Source organism: Medicago sativa, chromosome 7, assembly GCF_051527215.1.
Source record: "Medicago sativa cultivar Bolivia chromosome 7, Bolivia_mono, whole genome shotgun sequence".
In the NCBI taxonomy this organism is placed as follows: domain Eukaryota; kingdom Viridiplantae; phylum Streptophyta; class Magnoliopsida; order Fabales; family Fabaceae; genus Medicago; species Medicago sativa.
In genome coordinates this window covers 94,463,998-94,483,984 of record NC_140755.1, presented here as the reverse complement: position 1 = coordinate 94,483,984, position 19,987 = coordinate 94,463,998, and the positions used below count along the sequence as shown (strand labels likewise).

General features: G+C 32.2%; 2 protein-coding genes across 2 annotated transcripts; both read right to left on the bottom strand.

Annotated features, from left to right (window-relative positions):
* Positions 1-11,272: 11,272 nt before the first annotated feature.
* Positions 11,273-12,021, bottom strand: ROT4 (DVL family protein). Its single transcript, XM_085726319.1, has one exon. It carries the CDS (start codon positions 11,821-11,823, stop codon positions 11,629-11,631), a length of 195 nt encoding a protein of 64 aa, XP_085582445.1. The 5' UTR covers positions 11,824-12,021; the 3' UTR covers positions 11,273-11,628.
* A 2,568-nt stretch (positions 12,022-14,589) lies between these two features.
* On the bottom strand, positions 14,590-19,453 carry SIGF (RNApolymerase sigma-subunit F). The gene is made up of 9 exons (XM_085730859.1): positions 19,210-19,453; positions 18,903-19,054; positions 18,682-18,806; positions 18,396-18,590; positions 18,033-18,306; positions 17,715-17,945; positions 17,360-17,500; positions 16,686-16,886; positions 14,590-15,103 (listed from the first exon to the last, which is right to left on the bottom strand). Exons 1-9 carry the CDS (start codon positions 19,259-19,261, stop codon positions 14,816-14,818), a joined length of 1,659 nt encoding a protein of 552 aa, XP_085586985.1. The 5' UTR covers positions 19,262-19,453; the 3' UTR covers positions 14,590-14,815.
* Between the last annotated feature and the right edge of the window lie 534 nt (positions 19,454-19,987).

Genomic DNA, 19,987 nt, shown 5'->3' with positions numbered 1-19,987 from the left:
TAAAGGGTTAAATATGTTTTTGGTCCCTATAAATATGTCAACTTTTCGTTTTAGTCCCTTTAAAATTTTCCTTCAACTTTTAGTCCCTATAAAATTTTCAATCACTACTTTTGGTCCCTATTTTTGATTTAATTTTTATATTTTTTAATGAAATTGTGCAGAAATGTATAAAATATTTTAAAAAGAATACCTAAAAAAAATTAGAATTTTTTAACAAAACACAAATTAAATATGAATTTTTAACCGTAAAAAATATAAAAATTCATATTAAATTTATGTTTTGTTAAAAAATTCTAAATTTTTTTTGGAATGATTCTTATAATATTTTGAATTTTTCTGGAAATTTTTATTTAAAAATATGAATTCTAAAATATGAGTTTACTTTAAAAGAGAGACCAAAAGTGAAGATTGAAAATTTTATAGGGATCAAAAGTTGAAGGAAAATTTTAGAGGGACTAAAACGAAAAATTGACATATTTATAGGGACCAAAAACATATTTAACCCTAATATAAATGAGACTGAAAGAATCATAATCAAGAGAATCATAACCAAAACGCTTGTTAAAAAAGAAGAGATCGGGAATTATGGCAGCACTGACAAGCAGTTGGAGAAAGATAACCTAAAAATAGGTATAGGTAATAGGTTAGCTATAGTATAAATAAGAAAAGAAGTGTAATTTTTTTTTTGAAGGAGGAAAAGAAGTAATTAATCATTGTTGTGTACAGTGATTTTATGAAACTGTTGGAACATGTGTCGAAATTGAGTAAAAAAAACTAAACACAAATTCCCATGTTGGGTAGAACTAGTGTTGTGTGAATTGAAAAAAGTGGAAGTCCCACATCGGATGGAACACACACATTAGTAGTGTTTATATAGTGGGGGTGTACCTCTAATTAATGGAGGTACATAAGCACTAGAGAAAAAATATATATTGATATATATTTTATTATTTGGAAATGATAAATTAAATAATTAATTTAATCATTATTAGAAAGTGCTTTCTTAGTCCCCAAGTTTTGCTAAAATATTTTGGTACATAATATAATATATTTTTGTACTAAATTTAATATATTTTAGTACTCAATTAAGATATTTTTGTACTAGATCTAATATGTGAATTACTTAATCGCAAAGTAATATGTTACTTGTTCCCAAAGTTTCTCATATTACTTGTTCCCAAAGTTTCTCACTTATTAGTTGTGAATTTTCCCTATAAATAGAGAACTCACATAGTGCATTCCACACACCAAAGAGTTTCATTGAGTTGTCGGGAACTCTTTCTCTCTTCTCCCTTTCTTGACTTGTGTTGACGAGTCTTTCTTCTCTTCATCTCCTTTTTTCTGTCCCTTCGGAATTAAGAGTGTTCTTAAGACCATAGTCCCTTTTCGGTTTAATGTCCCTTCGGAATTAAGAGTGGTCTTAAGTTCATAGTCCCTTCGGAATATAGAGTACTATTAAGATCATAGTCCCTTTTCGTAATACTAATGTCCCGTCGGAATTAAGAATGATCTTAACAGTATATAAATTATTTCAATAATTTTCTATTTAATGAGAAATGGTAGTATCACCATATTTGAGTGGTCGTAGTGCCATATTGATGTTTTGGAGAAGTTAAAGTTAGAGTGGTGGTAACACCATATTTGAGTGGTCTCAACACCATAATAGAATGGTAATAATACCATATTAATTTGAGTGGTTTCAATATTAAAGAGTGCCATATTTGAGGGTGTAATTCTCGAACGATTTTCTACAGTGCAGTAGTTAATCGAACAGTTGTAGCTGGGCTTGTTTTATCCTGGAGGCGGCGTGGTTGATAGTCTACCTTGCACAACTTTGGGTAGTGCCACGAAACGTCTTAAAGAGAGCGACCTGGTCGTGACTCAACCTAGTAACAACTTCGGTAGATAACAGAATTTGGAAATCCAAATTTAACAGTTTGGAAATCCAAAAACAACAGAAACTCTCACACGTGCGTCTCCACGTGTGAAGTTGTGAGTGGCTTCGTACAAAGAAACACAAGTTGAAATGTGGCACTTTCATTTGCTTTTGGGTGACACAACACACTCACATTTCAACCTTGTCAGGATTGCACGTGCTCTCCACCGGGTCCCCTCCCCTGCCCTACTGTATTCATAGCATCCATGAGAGTAGAGGTGTGCTGTGTTAACAGGTGGACATTCTATTTTGGGTAGTATTTAGGTGACATAAAATTTACTATATTCGTGATATTTATCAACTACAATATTACAATGGTTTCTTTCTTTTTCTTTTATAAGAATCGTATCATTGTAATTGGTCAATGTCACCTAAATACTATCCTCTATTTTGAACACAATCTCTAATATTTATTGATGAAAATAACATGCATTCCACCACTTTATATTATATTTATTTCAAAAGTATGGAATCAACATTAATTTTATCAAATAAAAAAAATTAAATTTAAAGAATGTGTTGAAAAAAAATGTTACATCAAAGCTATCTTCAACGGTTTTACATATAATATAAGACCAAATATATTTTGATTTTTGTTTATATTTAAAACCATAGGGAGTATAATAATATGTGTATATGTTTTGGTTTATTTCCCGAGAGTTAAAATTGACACTAAAAAGTATTCTGAGTTTAACTGAGACATTGCATAATGTATGTAAATGTTGAATTTCAAATATTGAATATATCACTTATTCACCTTAAAACGATGATTTTTCAGCTCCTAGTCTATTTAACAAAAAAATTGACACTAAATGTTAACCAAAAAGAAAAAATTGACACTATAAAAGATCCATAATTAAATTTAACATGTTTGAATTGCATTGAGAGCTACCAATGTCAATTTGAGGACTCTAGTCCAGGGTCATACTAAACAAGCACAAAGTAAAATTAAATTTTTGTTTGGAATTGAATTTCAATTAGAATTTGGTGCTTTTCACTACAATTGTATCACATAACTAATTTATTTAAAATCCTTTTTTATCATACCCAAAGACAAGTAGTTGCACCATCATCAAACAATCTCCAAATGTATATAACTCAACTTTCTTGACTTGACATGTTTCTCTACTTATCTTTTTATATGATGATAAGAAACAGACAAATAACCGATCACAAGAAAATACTAACTCTTAAGCATCACATGTCCAATAATGTCTGATAGAATAAGATGATTAGGGGTAGGGGACACGAAGATAAACTAAGAAGAATTTTGAGAAGTTCCATTTTCGACAGGCCAATATGCACACATATTATCTTGCCTCAAAGTGAGGATAAAAGTCATGTAACATTGGATGCCTTTGAATTTCACAATAGAACAAAGCTACAAACTGTAGGGGAATAGGGATGAGATGCAAAAACACCATGTTAACCTTATCAATTGCAACAAAAGAGTTCGATGACAAGTAAAATATTCTTGGCCAGCATTCATGATGCCCCAAAATTTATCTCTGAGAATTTGTGAAGGATGTGTTGATCTTAAAAGTGTAGGATTGCCCTTAAGAACCTGGAGGGGGTGTTTAGTGGATAAATAGGTCCCTAAGTGCCGTAATCTTAGAATAATTCTATTTCTTAATTGAGTCACATGCGCGAATTGTGTTCCTTGTACACGCAACTTCCATGTCCATGTGCGGGAAATTTTACCCTATACCCCAACACATATACTTTCACCCCTACAAATCTTAAAAAATTCCATTTTTGCCCTTATCATTAACCTTTTACACATTAATTTGTCACCCTCACTTAGAACATCTTTCAATTTAGAATGAGTTCACCCCACATAGCATCCCAGTCCCCAGATATGTATTTCTTTTACAACTACTTTAAACATTTCTGACTTGCATCTTTCTTCTTCCAAATGAAGCAAATTTTTGGAACATTCATGTTTACATTATCGATTCTATTCCGGAAACCACTACAAATCCTTGTTTAACTCCACACCCCTACATAAACCCCTACATATAAATGTAGGGGTGTGGGGTAAAACTTCCTTGTTTACCATGTGCGTGCGCTAAAGTTTCGTGTTTTGATCCGCACGTATGCAAAACTTCCTTGTTTATGGTCCATAGTATCATATCTCATGTCACATAATTTAAAACATATCATATCATCACTTTTTTAGCCTTGATGTAAATATGAGTGAGGGAGAGAAGTCAAAAGTGAAAATTTTCAAATGGCGACCAATTCTATGAACTAGTGAAAATAAGAAGTTCAAATTAAAATTGCATTTCTAACATAAAATATATCTCGTAGATTTTTGCAAATACATCAAAAAAAAAAAAAACCCTCATCAATTGTACCGACTTAATTTCTTACAAGACGCGATATGCATTAGGATATTGTATATGCATTTATAATAGCATATACAATTCTCCTCTATGGTTTAATCTTAGTCATTGATTTGAAATCATACGGTTAAAGTTACAAATTAATTTAATCAGTTACAAACCAATGGCGGAGCCATACACAAGGTTGTGTGGGCTCCGGCCTGCACAAACATATTTGACACCCCCTACCATTCTTGTCTACCCGTATAGAATTTACACTCTCTCTCATATATTTAATTTTTAAAAATTAAAATAAGCAATTTTTATCACACCCTGTCTCACTATCGGTTAAAGGGTCTCAGTCTCACATCAAGGTTGTCAAAATCGGGACTCGTAAAATCGCAATCAAAATCGAAAGATTTTACTCAAGGACTTTTGTAGAATCGATATAAGAAATTGTAAAATCGCAATCAAAATTGATGGATTTTACCAAAAAAAAATATACTAAATATATGGTATATAGTCATAAATGACTTTGTTTATAAGAAATCGTAAAATCGCAATCAAAATCGATGGATTTTGGTTATTTTGGGATTTTACTATTTATTTAAGTCGTTGAAGGTGAAAAAAGTCGCAAAATCCTGGATTTTAGGATTTAAGTCGGGATTTTGACAATAATCACATCGGTCAAGAGATGACATATATAAATGTTTATAAGTGGGGACAATATTCATCTCACATGTCGCTTTTGTGAGATTTTATTTCTAAATCCATCTATGATCATCTCTTTCTCAATGAGAAATTCATCTCACATGGCGTTTTTGTGAGATTTTATTTTTAAACCCATCTACGATCATCTCTTTCTCTCTTTCTAAATGAGAAAAATGAAAACTCTTCCTCCTTATTTCATGGAATCGAAAAATCAACCACACCTATTCTCCCTCCCAACAAATTTCATTTAATAATGTTCCCACTATTCAAAATTTCTGATTCCGCTTCTGTAAGAAACCATCTTATCCATCAATTTAAACGGGGACATTCAAGGTACGGAACACATTTCCTTCACCAAATCCACTTTGAAGTAAGGAGAAAATTTTACACCGTAGCAGGAGCACGTGCACACTAGAGTAGACAATGGACAAGTAGACACAAATCTGCTATTGGAATTTCAATTTCAGTACGATCTAATTGATAACACTACTTTCAATTGAATCTCTTTCTTTCAACTGTTAAAATTATATTGGCTCTGAATTATCTCCAACAAATTCAAACAAGCCCTTCAAGTTTGAGTATGGAATCTATCTTTTTGAAAAAGGTCGTACGTTTTATCAGAAACTTGCACGAAGTAAATTGCAAGATGGATTCGAAAATGGTCGGTGGGAGAAGAAGAAGTCATCAAACACCATGTTGCATTGTGTTATTGAAAGGACGTGTAAATTGAGTTTTGTTTCCCTTTCTCTTCTGCATCAATTAATGCAATCTTAGTTGAGGCACATTAATATAGTAACTCTCTCAATTATAATTTTAACTTTAATACTCCATCCGGTCTTATTTACAAGAGACAGTTAATTTTTTAGATACATTAAATAATTTATGTATTTGGTTTAGATTCTTGACTAAATACATAAATTATTCAATGTATCTAAAAAGTCAATTTTCTCTTGTAAATAGAACCGGATGGAGTATACCTTTAATTTGTTAAAAGATCAATACTTTATAGAAACCCATATTGTAAGAGTTTATTTCTTTCCCTCGACTCAAACCTATTAATACGTAGATTGAGTTTTATTTATTACGTAGGTTGAGTTTTATTTATTTATATTAGTAGTACATTTGACAAAACTAGGAATGTATTATACTAGATAAATCTAATTTTCAAAAAACTCATTTTAAATGCCTTTTGAAATTTTTTAGAGCAATCTTTTTACAACATTTAAAATGTCTTTATTTGGGTTTTGTTTGACAAATAGTTTTTTTTTTGTTGACAAGATTTGATAACTAACTAACCATGAAGCATTAGAAACAACATAATTTCTTGACAAAAAAGAAACAACATAATTTAATATGACATCAGGAATATAATAAAAAATACGAGAATAACTACTGATAGAAAGATCGAACTTTTCTAAACTATTGACAATGTCTTTTATATTAGAAAATTATAGGTGATGAGTGGCCGACATAGTGTATTTTTGGAGATTTTAATGCAATTTGGTCATAATTGAAAAGAACGGGGAATGTCGATTATTTAAGAGAGAAGGATATACGATAATTTAATGAGTTTATTGATAATTCAACTTTAATTGATTTACCTTTAATTGGAAGAAAGTTCACCTACCCAAGGTTAGATGGTAAAGTCTTAAGTAGACTTGATAGTTTCTGTTTTCTAATCACATGTCAACTGTGTTGTGCGATATTCAACTTAATTGGGCCCCTCACCCTTTTAGGATGTTTAAGTGTTAGAGAGATTTTGACGGTTACCATGATTTTGTAAAAGAAAGTTGGAATGATATTCAAGAATTTGGTTGGGGTGATTTTGTGGGAAAATACTTCAGTGCCATAGCAATGGTGCCATAGGACCAATCCTGACCGTTGATGTGTGTGGATGTGTGTGGGGATGTGTGTGTGATGTGTGTGTGTGGTGGAAATGCAATGGTATGGTGCCATTGGTGCCATTAATGGCACCAAAGTGGAGTCCGATTTTGTGTGACGGAAAAATTTAAAACGATGATGAATAGTGTTCGTGATTGGCTCAAGAAGTATAGCCAAAATATTGAAGAGAGGATTTTAGAGTCTAAATTGTCTATACAACTTTTAGACGATACATGGACGATGAAAGTTTATCTTTAGAGGAACAATCTCAAAGAAGAGAGTTGGTGCATAAATTACTTTCTTTTTCTCAAGAAAACTATAGTCTTAACGGTATAGGTCGAGAGTTTTATGATTGAAATAATACGACGAGAACATGAACTTTTTTCATGGCTTGGATAAAAGTCAAAAAAGGAACAAAGCTATCTTAAGCACCATCGTTAATGGAAAAGGGTGGATGAAGTTAAATGAGAGATTTTAATCATTTGTATAAGCATTTCGAAAAGAGAAGTTTGTGTAGGTCGATTGTGCGTTGACAAATAAGAGCTTTTGTTATTTGGTGCAATTTATAAGATTGAAATCTAATGAAATAGAAGTAATTGAATGTTCGTTCGATTTGATTAGCATTCATGTGATCAATTAGGAAGTTTGATATGGTTAACCTATTAGTATTATCATTGATCGAGTCTAAAGTTAATGGTTTAATTGTTTTCTTCCTAGTTGATTACCATTTTGAATTTCATTCAATGACATTGTTGCATGAGAAATGATATTTTTACAACTACTTTATAACAACTTTTTAACAACTCTTTTTCATACTTACATTATGTTCTTTTTTTTTTCTCTCTCTCTCTCTCTCTATTGTTTTTAACTAATGAAAAGAGAGAGAGAAAAAATTGTTACCAAAATTGTCTTAAATAATTGTTCAAATATCACTACTCCTTTTGCAATGATATCTTTTATGTAATCTTTGACTATTGTATCTTTCAATCCTAGCATTTGTTATGTTGTTATTATGTTGTTTTAACATATCTTTTTCTTGGTCTTTAAAAAAAAAAAGTAGAGACACAATATCATCCAATTTAACCCTCATTCATTCCCGTATATTTTGTAGTGTAGAAGAGGGGTGAGTGGGACGAAAAGGTTAGGAAAGGAGTAATTAAGGAGAGTTTGAGACCACGAAGTGAAAGAGAGGGCCGCACGAGGGTCAGGTCAGCAGAACAGAAGGCTGTCCATATGACCCACAAGTCACCTCTTCTTCTCATTACGATTCCTGCTGTCTCCTCTTCTTAGACCCACCACCACAGTATTGCTATTACACACCCCTCTTCTTCTCTTCTCTAGCTATGTATACTAAGAGCATCTTCACATGTGATGGGTTTCTTTGTTTTTACCATTGGATTTTACCTATTTTAGTAAGAAAATCATCGTTAATCATTCGTGCACGTCAACCACCATCATCACGTTGATGCCAATTTAAGTACTTCCACTTAATCAACACGTGAGTACACATGGTTACCTCATAGTTTTATGGAAGTTACTTTTCTTATGGGAGAAATCGCTAAAAAAACGGGTCCAACTACAGTTCGGTGGCTCAATCACTTTTTAAGTCAGTTAAAACTAGCTGAAAAAGTGATTAGATTGCTTTAAAAAGTGTCCAACGGTAATTAACTACAAATGAAAAGGCTGAATTATTAACTACGGTTGGACTTGTTTTTTTTTTTTTTTTTTATTAACAATTTCTTCCGTAAGAAAGGTACTTTCTAGTTTTATTCTATTCACATATATCAAGAAAATAATTAATTCATGAGTGGCGGAGCCAGAAAAATTATAGAGCCTGAGCAAAATTTTTATCCCAAAATATGGCGTGTTAAGATCGTTAAAATATGGCTTTACACAAAATATTAAAATTTTTCGACAAACGGCAAATTAATTATGAATTTTTAAAGTGTCAAAAACTCAAAAAACAAAACAACGGAAATCTCGACCTATAAATCAAATTTTGAGCTCATTATTTGCAGAGACATCTATAAAAATACATAAAAAGGATCTGTATAGTTTCATAGCATTTCGAAGTCGTTTCAATTTATTTTGATTTTTCAACCAAAACGTGCAAAATTGAAATTTTGTTCCGAGTAAGCGTATATTCACAAGTCAAATTTAGTTCCCTAATTTTGCAGGCATAACTAGAAGATGATAAGAACCTTCACAATGAAATTTTGTAGTTTTTAAACGAGATACAAATTAATTATAAATTCTTTAAGAAATTAATAATTATGGGGAATAAAAATTCATAATTAATTTGTCCCTAGTCGAAAAATTTTAATTTTTTGTGTAAAGCTATATTTTAATGTGCTAAACATGTATGGAAAAAATCATGAAAAAATTCAACATCTATGTCACATTTTTATACTATGCGTATATTATAGGATTAAAAATAAGAAAAAACTCGAATTACAATGCTAGAATATATGTTTTTTTTTTTACATGGTCAGTTTGAACAATTAACCATTCAAAATAAGAGAGATGAACCTGCCAATAGTGTGCTAAATAAAATTAGGAGATAAATAAATGTCCTTTCCGAAATCTCTTTGCGTGTGAGAATTTTCAGATTTTGCCCAATTTTTTTTTTTTTTAAGTAGGAAAAAGGCTATTGGACTGGACTTGGTACAAAGAACGTAGCAGCTGAGCCCGGGCTAGTGCCCAGGCTAGCTGGGGGTGTCACCGCCCCTTCTTGCTTAGCGTACATTAGCTTAAACCCTTAAGAACTCCAATGTTTAACAATGAAGATAATTTCTAGAAGAGCCAGAAATTTACCTACAAGAACTCCAACGTTTAACAGTGAAGATAATTTCTAGAAGAGCCAGAAATTTAACCGGTGTTGAGAATATATACCTTCACCAAAATATTTTAAATTTCATCAAATCATTGAGCACCTCATGTCGGAGTTGCTATAAGTGCATAATATAAGGCAAAACATATATCTCCCATATTCTGTCCAAGCCAATACCCTATAATCCACGCTCTTGTAAAAATGTTAATTTTGTTGGGTCATGCATGAGAGGGATCCAAGAGATTATCACTTTGGACTATCATTTTTCGGAACTATATATGTTAGATTTTTAACTGAGAATCACTACACAACAAATGTTCCATTATCTTTGAATATTGATTAAGGTTAATTAGTAAATTTCTTGGAAGTTTCACAGTGGATGAAGAAACAGTCTCGCTTTCAAAGACGTGAAGATGAACAGAAGTTCTCTTGTACAATACAATAAAATAAACTAATGATTTGAGAAAGCAACCACACATATAAAAGCATTCATTTTTCATGCTGACTCATTCTTTCCTATCTCTCCACATATTTGACCAACCATATGATATGCTTTGGATTAACATAATTTCACATACGTAAAATCAAATAAAACCAATACACCTATATATTTAATATTGCCGTTACTACATAAGCTTGTCTTTATTTGGTCACCAATTAATGTATATGTCTAGTGTTTTTTGTTGATAATAATTAAAATTTTATTAATAGGTGGGGACTAGGGAGTGTGTGATGTAGTAGTACATTATTACTACACAACAAATTATTTTATTAATCTGAGCTTGATATGATGTTGAATTTTGTTTGTTGGTTGGATCGAAACATTTAACAAAGAGTCTGTGGAATTTGAAGACACAAAATATTATAAGATTTTTTTTTTAAAGATATATAATGGACCCAAAAAAATAAATTTAAAATGAAGCTTGATCTTTGTCTCATGTTTCCTTAGCACGAGGACCATTGTTATGAAAAATGATTAATCATATTAGATTTTGAAGGTGCGTGGGATGTTTGATTGTTTATCAATAAATACTAAGTGCTATCTTATGCCTAGTTGTGTATAGTTTTTTTAGATTCTGCCTCCTGCTTACCCTGTATCAGCATAGAAACTATTTATTTAAAAAATTAGTTTTAATTAATTTTTCACATTGTTCAAAAGCTTGGTAGTTGAATGAAAATTTCAGTAGCCACATGGTTTCATCCTTCTTTGGGTGTTAAATTAGTTAGTATTTATGTACTTGCAATATATAGTGTCACCAAGAAAATAGAGTTGAGAAATATTAACATTATTAACTTAGAATAATAAATTACATATTTATTTTCCATGAGAACTATGTCTAAGAAAAAAAGCAAATCAGAATAACCGAGAAGCAAGAAATAAAATAGAACACAAATTAATTGCAAAACCTCTTCAAAGGAAGAGGTCTTTTGGGAATAAAAAGAAACAGTAATTATGTATAAAAATAAAATAAAACTAATTAATTTATGCACATAAATCTGAAAATGGAGTATAAAGAATCTCATGGATAATTTCAAGTTACCATGTCATGAACTGAAAGAAAATAAAACAATAATAAGAGAAGCATAAGATAGTAAAAGAAAATGACATTAGTGTGCGTTTAATTTCAAAGACATACTTATAGCATCTGAAAAAGAAGATCTACTCAATAGTTATGAAAATTGAAACAGATCTAATCTCTTTCACATGTTAGCAGCTGCATGTAATTTACACACAAATGCAAATCCTATAACAAAAATTATAAACCAACAATTTCCAGTATGACATAATACTCTCATTATGTTACAGCCTTATAATAATAATAATAATAATAATAATAATGATACAAAATAAAATAAATAAAAAGATAATAATGCAACATTAATCTCCTAGCTCTTGAATTAATTAGTCTTAATCTTAACTTGTTGCAGCTACCTTGGTTTGCTTCTCAATGCTCAGAACGTTCATGATGACACAAAAGCATGGCGATGCAACGGCGAAGAATGTAGAATTTTGCACGCTGTTTCTTGACCAAGTGACTACACTTTTGGCCAAAAGACTTGCACGGATCACACCCTTCTTGTTCTTGATGCTGATGAGTACTATTTTGGTTCCTTGTGCTGCTAATTTCCTTTACTGCCATGAATGATTTTGTTCTGGCATATAGCAGTGAATCTAGTGGTAGAAAGTGGAAGAAGCATGGTAGCTTCAGGTTCCACTATAGGTATTTATATATATAGAAGCAAAGAAGAAAATTTTATCTATGGTAGTACACTTCTAGATCAAGTATGGACTGTTACTATTGAAAAATCACCAGTTGTCAGAAACGTATGAAAATAGAATGGGCCTAGGTTTGCCATATATCAAAATTTTACCACTCCTAGGTAGTACTAATTCAATTTCTTCCAATGCTAAGGTATATTTTTTTTGGTGGAAGTTAAAAAGAGAAATTATCACTGTACTATTCAATTTGTGTTGAAAATCTTTTTTCTAAATGGAATTTAATATTGATAGAGTGTAAAAAAAGTTGTACACCGTCAAAAAATAGCAACATTTCATATATGTGAATTTAAAAGTACTTATGATTAAAGTCAAGAGTTGTTATTATAAAATTCTTTAGGTTGACAGCGTCAATAAGATCGCTTCTTATGAATTTGTTATTAGGATGACTTTTATCCGAACGGGATAATTCTTCTAAAGTTTTGGTTTCAAAGGCTTGAGTTTTGGTTTCGTCTTCCCTCGCCTTTTTGTTCATTTTTCTTTATTTATAATATATTATTAATGTGTTGTTGATGTTAGATGGTAGGCGGGGTACCAACATAATTGATTGATGTGTTAGTTATCGTAGTGATGTCTTTGCATGCTAATTTTACACTAAAAAAATAAATTCTTCTAAATATTAGATGCACAAGATAAAGATATAATGTCCATAGAAAGAAAGAAAAAAAACAAGGAAATAATGATTAAAAAATTGGACAATAACATATCTCTTATTTTAAGAGTGAGAAAGAATTTTGGGATTAAAAGCTAATGTTTCATTCAGCACTAACTCATTTGCCTATTTAGTAGGATACAAATACTGGCCCATCAAATGTTAATGCCTCATATGTGCAATAAGATGGACAAGGCTGGTGGAAACTGCATATTTATGGTGCCTACTTGACCCCTTAAGAATTGTTTTTTGTTGTTAAAATCTAGTAGATATAAGCATAATGGGGTTTAACTTTTTCTTCTAGGTAGTTGCATTATTGTTTGTGTGGAAACAATGACATGAAATTTCCTTGATGAATTAGGATACATATGTAATGTCCGGGTCATTAGTCACATAATGTCTCCCGCGTGCTCAACTATTTCATCTTTTGGCATTTTAAGATTCCTCTTCTACTTATTTGAGAACATGAATTAAAATAGAGAGAAACTCTATGTTTGATGAACTCAATTATAGGTTCACTTGGGGTCAGTGTGATGATAATAAAGCAAAATTTGAAGAGTTTGGTGATGTGAACACAAGTTGATACTATATCCTAATTATGAAATCTAATAATGTTTGGGTGATGTTAATAACAAGGGCAATGGTTAAGAAGTTTAAAATCCAAACTTTAATTTAAAAATTATGCATTCAACACATTGAAACAACAAAAAGTAACATTTTTTAACATAAAATTCATCAATCATTTCTAGTTTTGAATTGTTAATAAGTGACATGGCATGAACCATAATGTTTTTGTCAAAAAAAAAAAGGAAGGTGGACTTACAAGAAAGTCACATGCAAAAGTTGAGGTTTTGTTTTTGATTGGTGATGATAATTACTAGATTAGTTAGATGTCTTCTTCATAGGACCTATCATGAGTGTTTACTGCTTAGCCTCTCTTAGAAGTTTTTTTATTGACAAGAAGCCTGTCTTGAAGTTGAATATCCTTTTTTAGGTTTGAAAATACCACTTTTACGAGGGCCCTACATCTAGAATAATTCAATTAATACTATGATGAGCTTTTTAGAGCATCTACAATGGTGAGGTCTTCACCATTTAAGACTTAGTATCTAATAGGTACTCCCATTGTAGGAAAAAAATTTAGGGGTCTTCTAAGACATGGGGTCTAACTTAAGACCCCATCTTTAAGTGGTCTCCACACACTTTTTTATTAAAATAATATGTTAGTGGTGGAATATAAATGATTAAGAGTTAGTGGTGGGACCCATTTAGACTTTTTGTTAAAAGATCTCTATTGGAGTGACCGAGTACCTATAATAAAAAAGTGATGTGTACAAGTAGGACCCGCTTAAGACCTTCAATTTGAGGGTCTCCATTGTGGATGCTCTTAGTGCCTTGGTTTGAAAAGATGTATAAATTTCCTCTTTAAGGATGATAAGGTTAGGGAAGCAGATTTCCTGCTGTAATAACAGAGCGCTCTAAAGCATCTGAGCCGTCCGATCAAAATTGTACGGTCATGATATTTTTACCAAGTATAACTTAAACCCTATCATGTGTATATTTGTGACTTGTGAGTATGGTAAATAAGAATTGAAGAGATAGCAAATAAGCAAACACTGTAACGATGTATTTTCATACCTGTGTATACGTCATTGTAACCAAAAAAAAAAAATAATACTCGTGTATACGTCATTTGGTTACCTTATAAAAACTTGAGCCATGCTTGTTTAATAGCTTTATCAGACGCTTATAGCATAAACTATAAATCGTTTTTAAAGACTATTATGGAGAGCTTAATAGTTTATTAAAATACTAACAATATATAAACATGCCATAAATTATTTTCTTAAGGTTCTCCCAAATAGTTTCATTAGAGCTTGTCATAAGATAAACTCAAATAAGTCAATTCAACCATACTCATATTTCTTCTAGGTTAGTCGGTTCAACTATATAACTAAAAATATTCAAATATATCAATTTTATATAACTCAAAAAGTAATTGATATTTCATTTTATCACCTTATTTTTCAAGTAATGTATCACATTTTCTATCAAATATATACTTATGAATATCAAAATTATTATCACATATTCATAATCTAAAATATGATTCCCTCAAAAAAAAAAAAAAAATCTAAAATATGATATATACGATAATCAATATTTATATAATTGCTCAACCTTGGTGTATGCTATTGATCAACTATACAATCAAGTCTACATATGCATCAAGTTGTTGACTAACAAGGCACTGCTTGAGCTTGTTCAACGCTTGGCTCTCCAATTGTCTGACCCTCTCCTTACACACACCCAACACCTTGCCAATTTCTGACAAAGATTTCTCATAGCCATCTTCAATACCAAATCTTAGCCTGAGTACCTTCCTTTCTTTTGGAGGCAAAATACCTAGGAGGTTGCGTACATGGCTCCTCATTAGTTGTTTTGCAACACATACAGTTGGGATCTCAATTGCAGAGTCTGCAGTAATCTCCTGCAATTATAATAAGATTTTGGTCAATTTGGAACATTCATAATACAAAAGAATCTTAGCATGTTAGTAGTATCTAAGCAATAACAACAAGCAAGCATTAATTTATGCCTGTATGTGAGGTCGGTTACAGAGATCAAACCGTGTCATACACCCATCATACACCCGCTCTAGCATGAATATATCTCTAGCAGGCCCAATAAACAAGGCCTAATATAGTTTACTTACATGTATTAAATAAAATAAGGACGAACATTTACTACGATTCGGTTGTTTATGTTGGATTACCTTGGGAGAGACTAGGCTCTCTAATTCCTAGAGGAATTGTAAAATTGTAGCAGTTAATTTACTATGTTTACATCATATTGCAATTCCCCTGTTGTGTAACCACTCTGTTGGACAGTTATCCACAGAGAAGTTCAATAATAATTCAAGTACCATCTCCATTATTCTATCTATTCATATTCATCTATCAAAGATCTATCACTTTCTTAGATAGTTTCTCCAATAGTTAGCTTTTCTTGGTCTTGCTATGTCTAACAATTGGGTTACCCTATATTTGATCCACTCTCTTATTACAGAATTGACATGTCTAGTTCACACAGCCCAAACCACCTAAGTCGAGATTCAAGCATCTTTTCTATGATAAGTGCGACCCCGACTCTCTCTAATGTTGCAATTTGTAATCCTATCTCTTTTCAGTATTTCAACACATACAATGCAATATTCTCATCTGTTACATTGAGTTTACTTTTGTGCTGGCATTTTATCTCCCAACACTCCGTCACTTGCAAAAACAGGCATACCATCAAGAGGGTGCATATTAACAGGTCAATGCTCAAATGATCCAACTTCTGTAAGGAACAAAATAGAGTTGCGCGACTTGAGTCCAATCACTGCCACATGCATATTTAGTAGGTTTTGTTGATGATTTAGTCTAGTTTAACCTGAGGATCAACCTTAAACAAGACCAACATCATATTTCACAAGCTTTAATACCTATACAATGTATATATATATATGGTTACAAGAGAAACATACTTAAATATATGATTTGGTTCAGCTACTCCCAAAATACTAAACCAAAAGAATGATGAATGAAACCAAATCAAAACCAAACCACCTGGTTTTGTTTAACTAGTTTACTCAGTTTGCTTGATACCCTTATGTTTATGGTAGTATGTTATGCTTCCCAGGCTTATCTAATATAAACTGTTGGAATATGATCTAGCATCTCCCTCACACCATTAAAAAAGAAACTTTTGGCTGCTGCTGATTGTTGCTTTCCATCATCCACAACAGAACTTAATACTTGTGCAAATTTGAGATGGTTCTTGTAGTCAATTACATTTTGGCTTTTTTGAAATTAGATATCTTCCAATATGTTTAAACAGTTATCAGTGCAAGCAAAAAACTCGGTATAGACACTCGCCACTCACCAGTACAAAATGGGGAGTTGAACAACATTCAGCTGCTCTAAACAATCTATATCAATACATATATTTCTTTTCACTGTTTTCAATTTTTAGATCTAGTAAGTGATATCGTTGCAGGGAAAAATTGATATTTACGTTGAAGGCCCTACCTGGAAAGTTGTGTCCGAGTCTGCCCATACAGCTCGCTCCATCGAAAGCGGAGTTCTTGTAGAAAATAGCAACATTTCCAACCTATCTACTGTAATTCCTACTCGCTTTGCTATTTCTTCTTTGGTGGGGTGAAGATTTCCTTCTTTAATGTACGATTTTTTTGCTTCCGCAATCTTGCCCAAAAGGGCATAGAAATTCTCCTGAAAATAATATGCTGGTACCATGTTACAGAAATAGAATCGATGTTTGCTTTATTACAAATAACATATTAAAAAAAATTAATGTAATGGTAGTTATTTTATTGGATGTCCATATACAACAATTCCATGCCTACCGACAATCCACACTTCAAAATGAGAAAAGCTTAGGACCCATTTACTTCTCACGTTTCTTGTTTTCATTTCCGCTTCAACTAACAAACATATATTTAATATTTTCTTCTACAATTTTTTAAAACAGTGTACTCATTGCTTCTAAAAATACATTATTCTTATCTTGCCTTCCATCTTTTCTCTATCACAATTGTTCACTACATGAGAATTTTACACCCTTTCCTAGCAATTTAAAACGAACACAAATTTTAAAAAATGAAAACTGAATAACGCTTTTAGAAAGTAAACAAACCCTTAAGGTTTTATCAAACTAGTTAAGGAAATGAACAGATTGGTTTTACCGGCAGACGAATTGTTTTGGAATGCAGAAATAAGGCCCTCCTTATTGTTTGCCTTATCCACCAGTAAGCGTAAGTACTGAACCGGCAACCAGCTTGGGGTTTGAACTTTTCGACACTCCTCATAAGGCCCATACTTCCCTCCTATGATATTACCATCAGAAAATGAATGTTAAAGATGTAGTTGTTAATCACGCCATTAAGATAATTACTGCAACAGTTCTAAAAAAATAAATAATAGAGATCATTTCACAGAAGATTTTCTCCTACAACTGCAGTTCCAACTTTAGCCAAACATTTATCTTGAGGTTTTTCTTTGTTTAGAAATAATTTAAACAGCCATTGGTAGTGACGATACCTGCAATAAGTCCTGAAGGCAGAGACCACGCCCCTGGTAATATTTAGCAATGTGAACTACCAGGCGTAAGTTGGCATGAATCAGTTTATCTTTGCTTCTGTTACCACAATGAAGTCGTTTCTGAAGGTCACGACAGCTAAGGCCCACACCATCTGCCCATTCAGCCAAAGTTGGTTCCCTTCCAAAATGAGACTGAAGTTTGATCTTTGTTTCTTTTAATTTAAATAAATCCTGTTGCATATAACACATTATGGCAAAAGAAGATCCTTAATTGAACCTACAAAACATTTCAATTAAATATGGAATTCTGAGTCACACCTGAATTTGAGCAATCAATTGAGATTCTTCTTCAATGCTCAAAAGTTGCTTTGTTTCAGGACTCCATAAGAACAAGCGCAGAGCATCATTTCCGTCAAGTCCTTCTTTCAACTTTTTCTCTAAACGTAACCTTCTTTGTACATCGGACTTTTTAGTAAGGTACATTTCGTCATCAAGAACTTTTGAGTTAGACACTTTTCTCTGTTTAGATCGCCTTTCTTTAAGCCGTATTGACCTCACGATTTTGTTCTTTCCAAGTGAAGAGTCGGCCAGTCTGAATCGTAAATTTTAGGCATGATTCTCAACAAAGTAATAAAAAGCCAAATCAAGGATGCCAAAGTTAACCATTAAGCTAGAACTAACCCAAGAGGTAGTGAATCATCATCATTATCATCGTCAATTTTAACCAATTTCAACTCTTCAGCCACTGCAGCAGCTTGTTTTGAGGCTGATAGAGCTTGCTTAGCAAGAGTAAGTGCATCCCATTGGAAACCATCAGCAGGCAGCATAGTTGAAGAAGAAGAAGAAACGAAATCCTCTTCCGGCGAAGAAGCCAATCTGAAGTAGACAATATACAAAATCTATTAAAGAAACAAATTTGGTTGTGCAAAAATTCAGATTAGCATGAGTGCTAATCAATTTATCTTACAAGTTTTGTAAATGACACCGAAGATGCAACTGCTGCATACAGTTATGCGCCGACTCATCAACATCGCCGGTATTGATTTTCTCACAAATTGAGGTCACACCTGTTACCCTCGTGTTTAATGTTGCCTTCAGTAAAATAAAATAGTAGATAAATTGATAATGTACAAACAAAAGATAAAGAACATTCAACATTACATTTTCGTTACACGTAAAAATGTGAACCTGGGGTGATTTGTCTTCTTTACAGGTATGAAGTAGCGGCCTATACTCATCGCGATGCTCTTGTAAAAGAACAGAGGTAGGAAAATACTGTGCAGAAAAACTAGTAGGCCAAGAAGAAGCTGCAGGAACAGCTTGGTCATGAGGCATCATAACTGCACAAAATATAACACCTTCTCAACAACAATTAAGACAAATAGCAAAATAGAAAATACATAAATCTTGATATAAGCATTTGAATTAAACAGAATTAGAATAACATAAGCATAAACAACATTATTGATAACAAAAGAAATAGGAATACGGGTACCTGAAGGGGAAGGAAGAATTCTAGAAGGGAATGGTGTAGACGGAGAAAACATAGTGTTGTTCTTCACTTCCTTAATTAGATACAACTATGTATGTTTTTCTCTACTTTGTACTTTCCGAAGAATAAGGAGGTAATCAGATGGATAATAAAAATGTTTTTTTTTTTTTTTTTTTTTTAAAAAAAAAGGTTTTGTTTTCCACACTTCAACGCTCAACCTCAACTTCCAGAGAAGAAAAAGAAAGATATTCTTTCCATTTCAATCAAATTTAGATTAGATTAGAATGGAAGTGGGTCACTAACTTGGTCACTCAGTGTACAGATCGGGTTCTAAAGCCCACAATGAATGTCAAGCCCCAATTTTACAATTGTGTTTAAGGAATTTCTCATCCCCCCACCCCACGATCGCACCCTCCAAATTTCTCATTTGTTCGGTTAGGATTTTATAATCTGAAACTTGTTTTTTGGACTATACCACATTCAAATAAAAATTTGATTCCTATTATTCCTGTAGTTGAATTGTACTTATTATAATTGAATTTAAAATATTTTTTAGGTTAATGATTTAAATAATATTGTACAAAAGATAAAATTGCAATTAAAATAGTTTAAATGTGGTCTTCGTGAACATAGATCAGTTGTAGGGACATTGAGATATACATGGGTCGAGGTTCGAACTCTGCTTATCAAAAAGTTTTTCTTCGAGTTTTAATCCCCTAAAAGTTTTGCATCACAACTTTTAAGTCAAGTAGTGTCTATCATCAAGAATTTGAATGAGTTT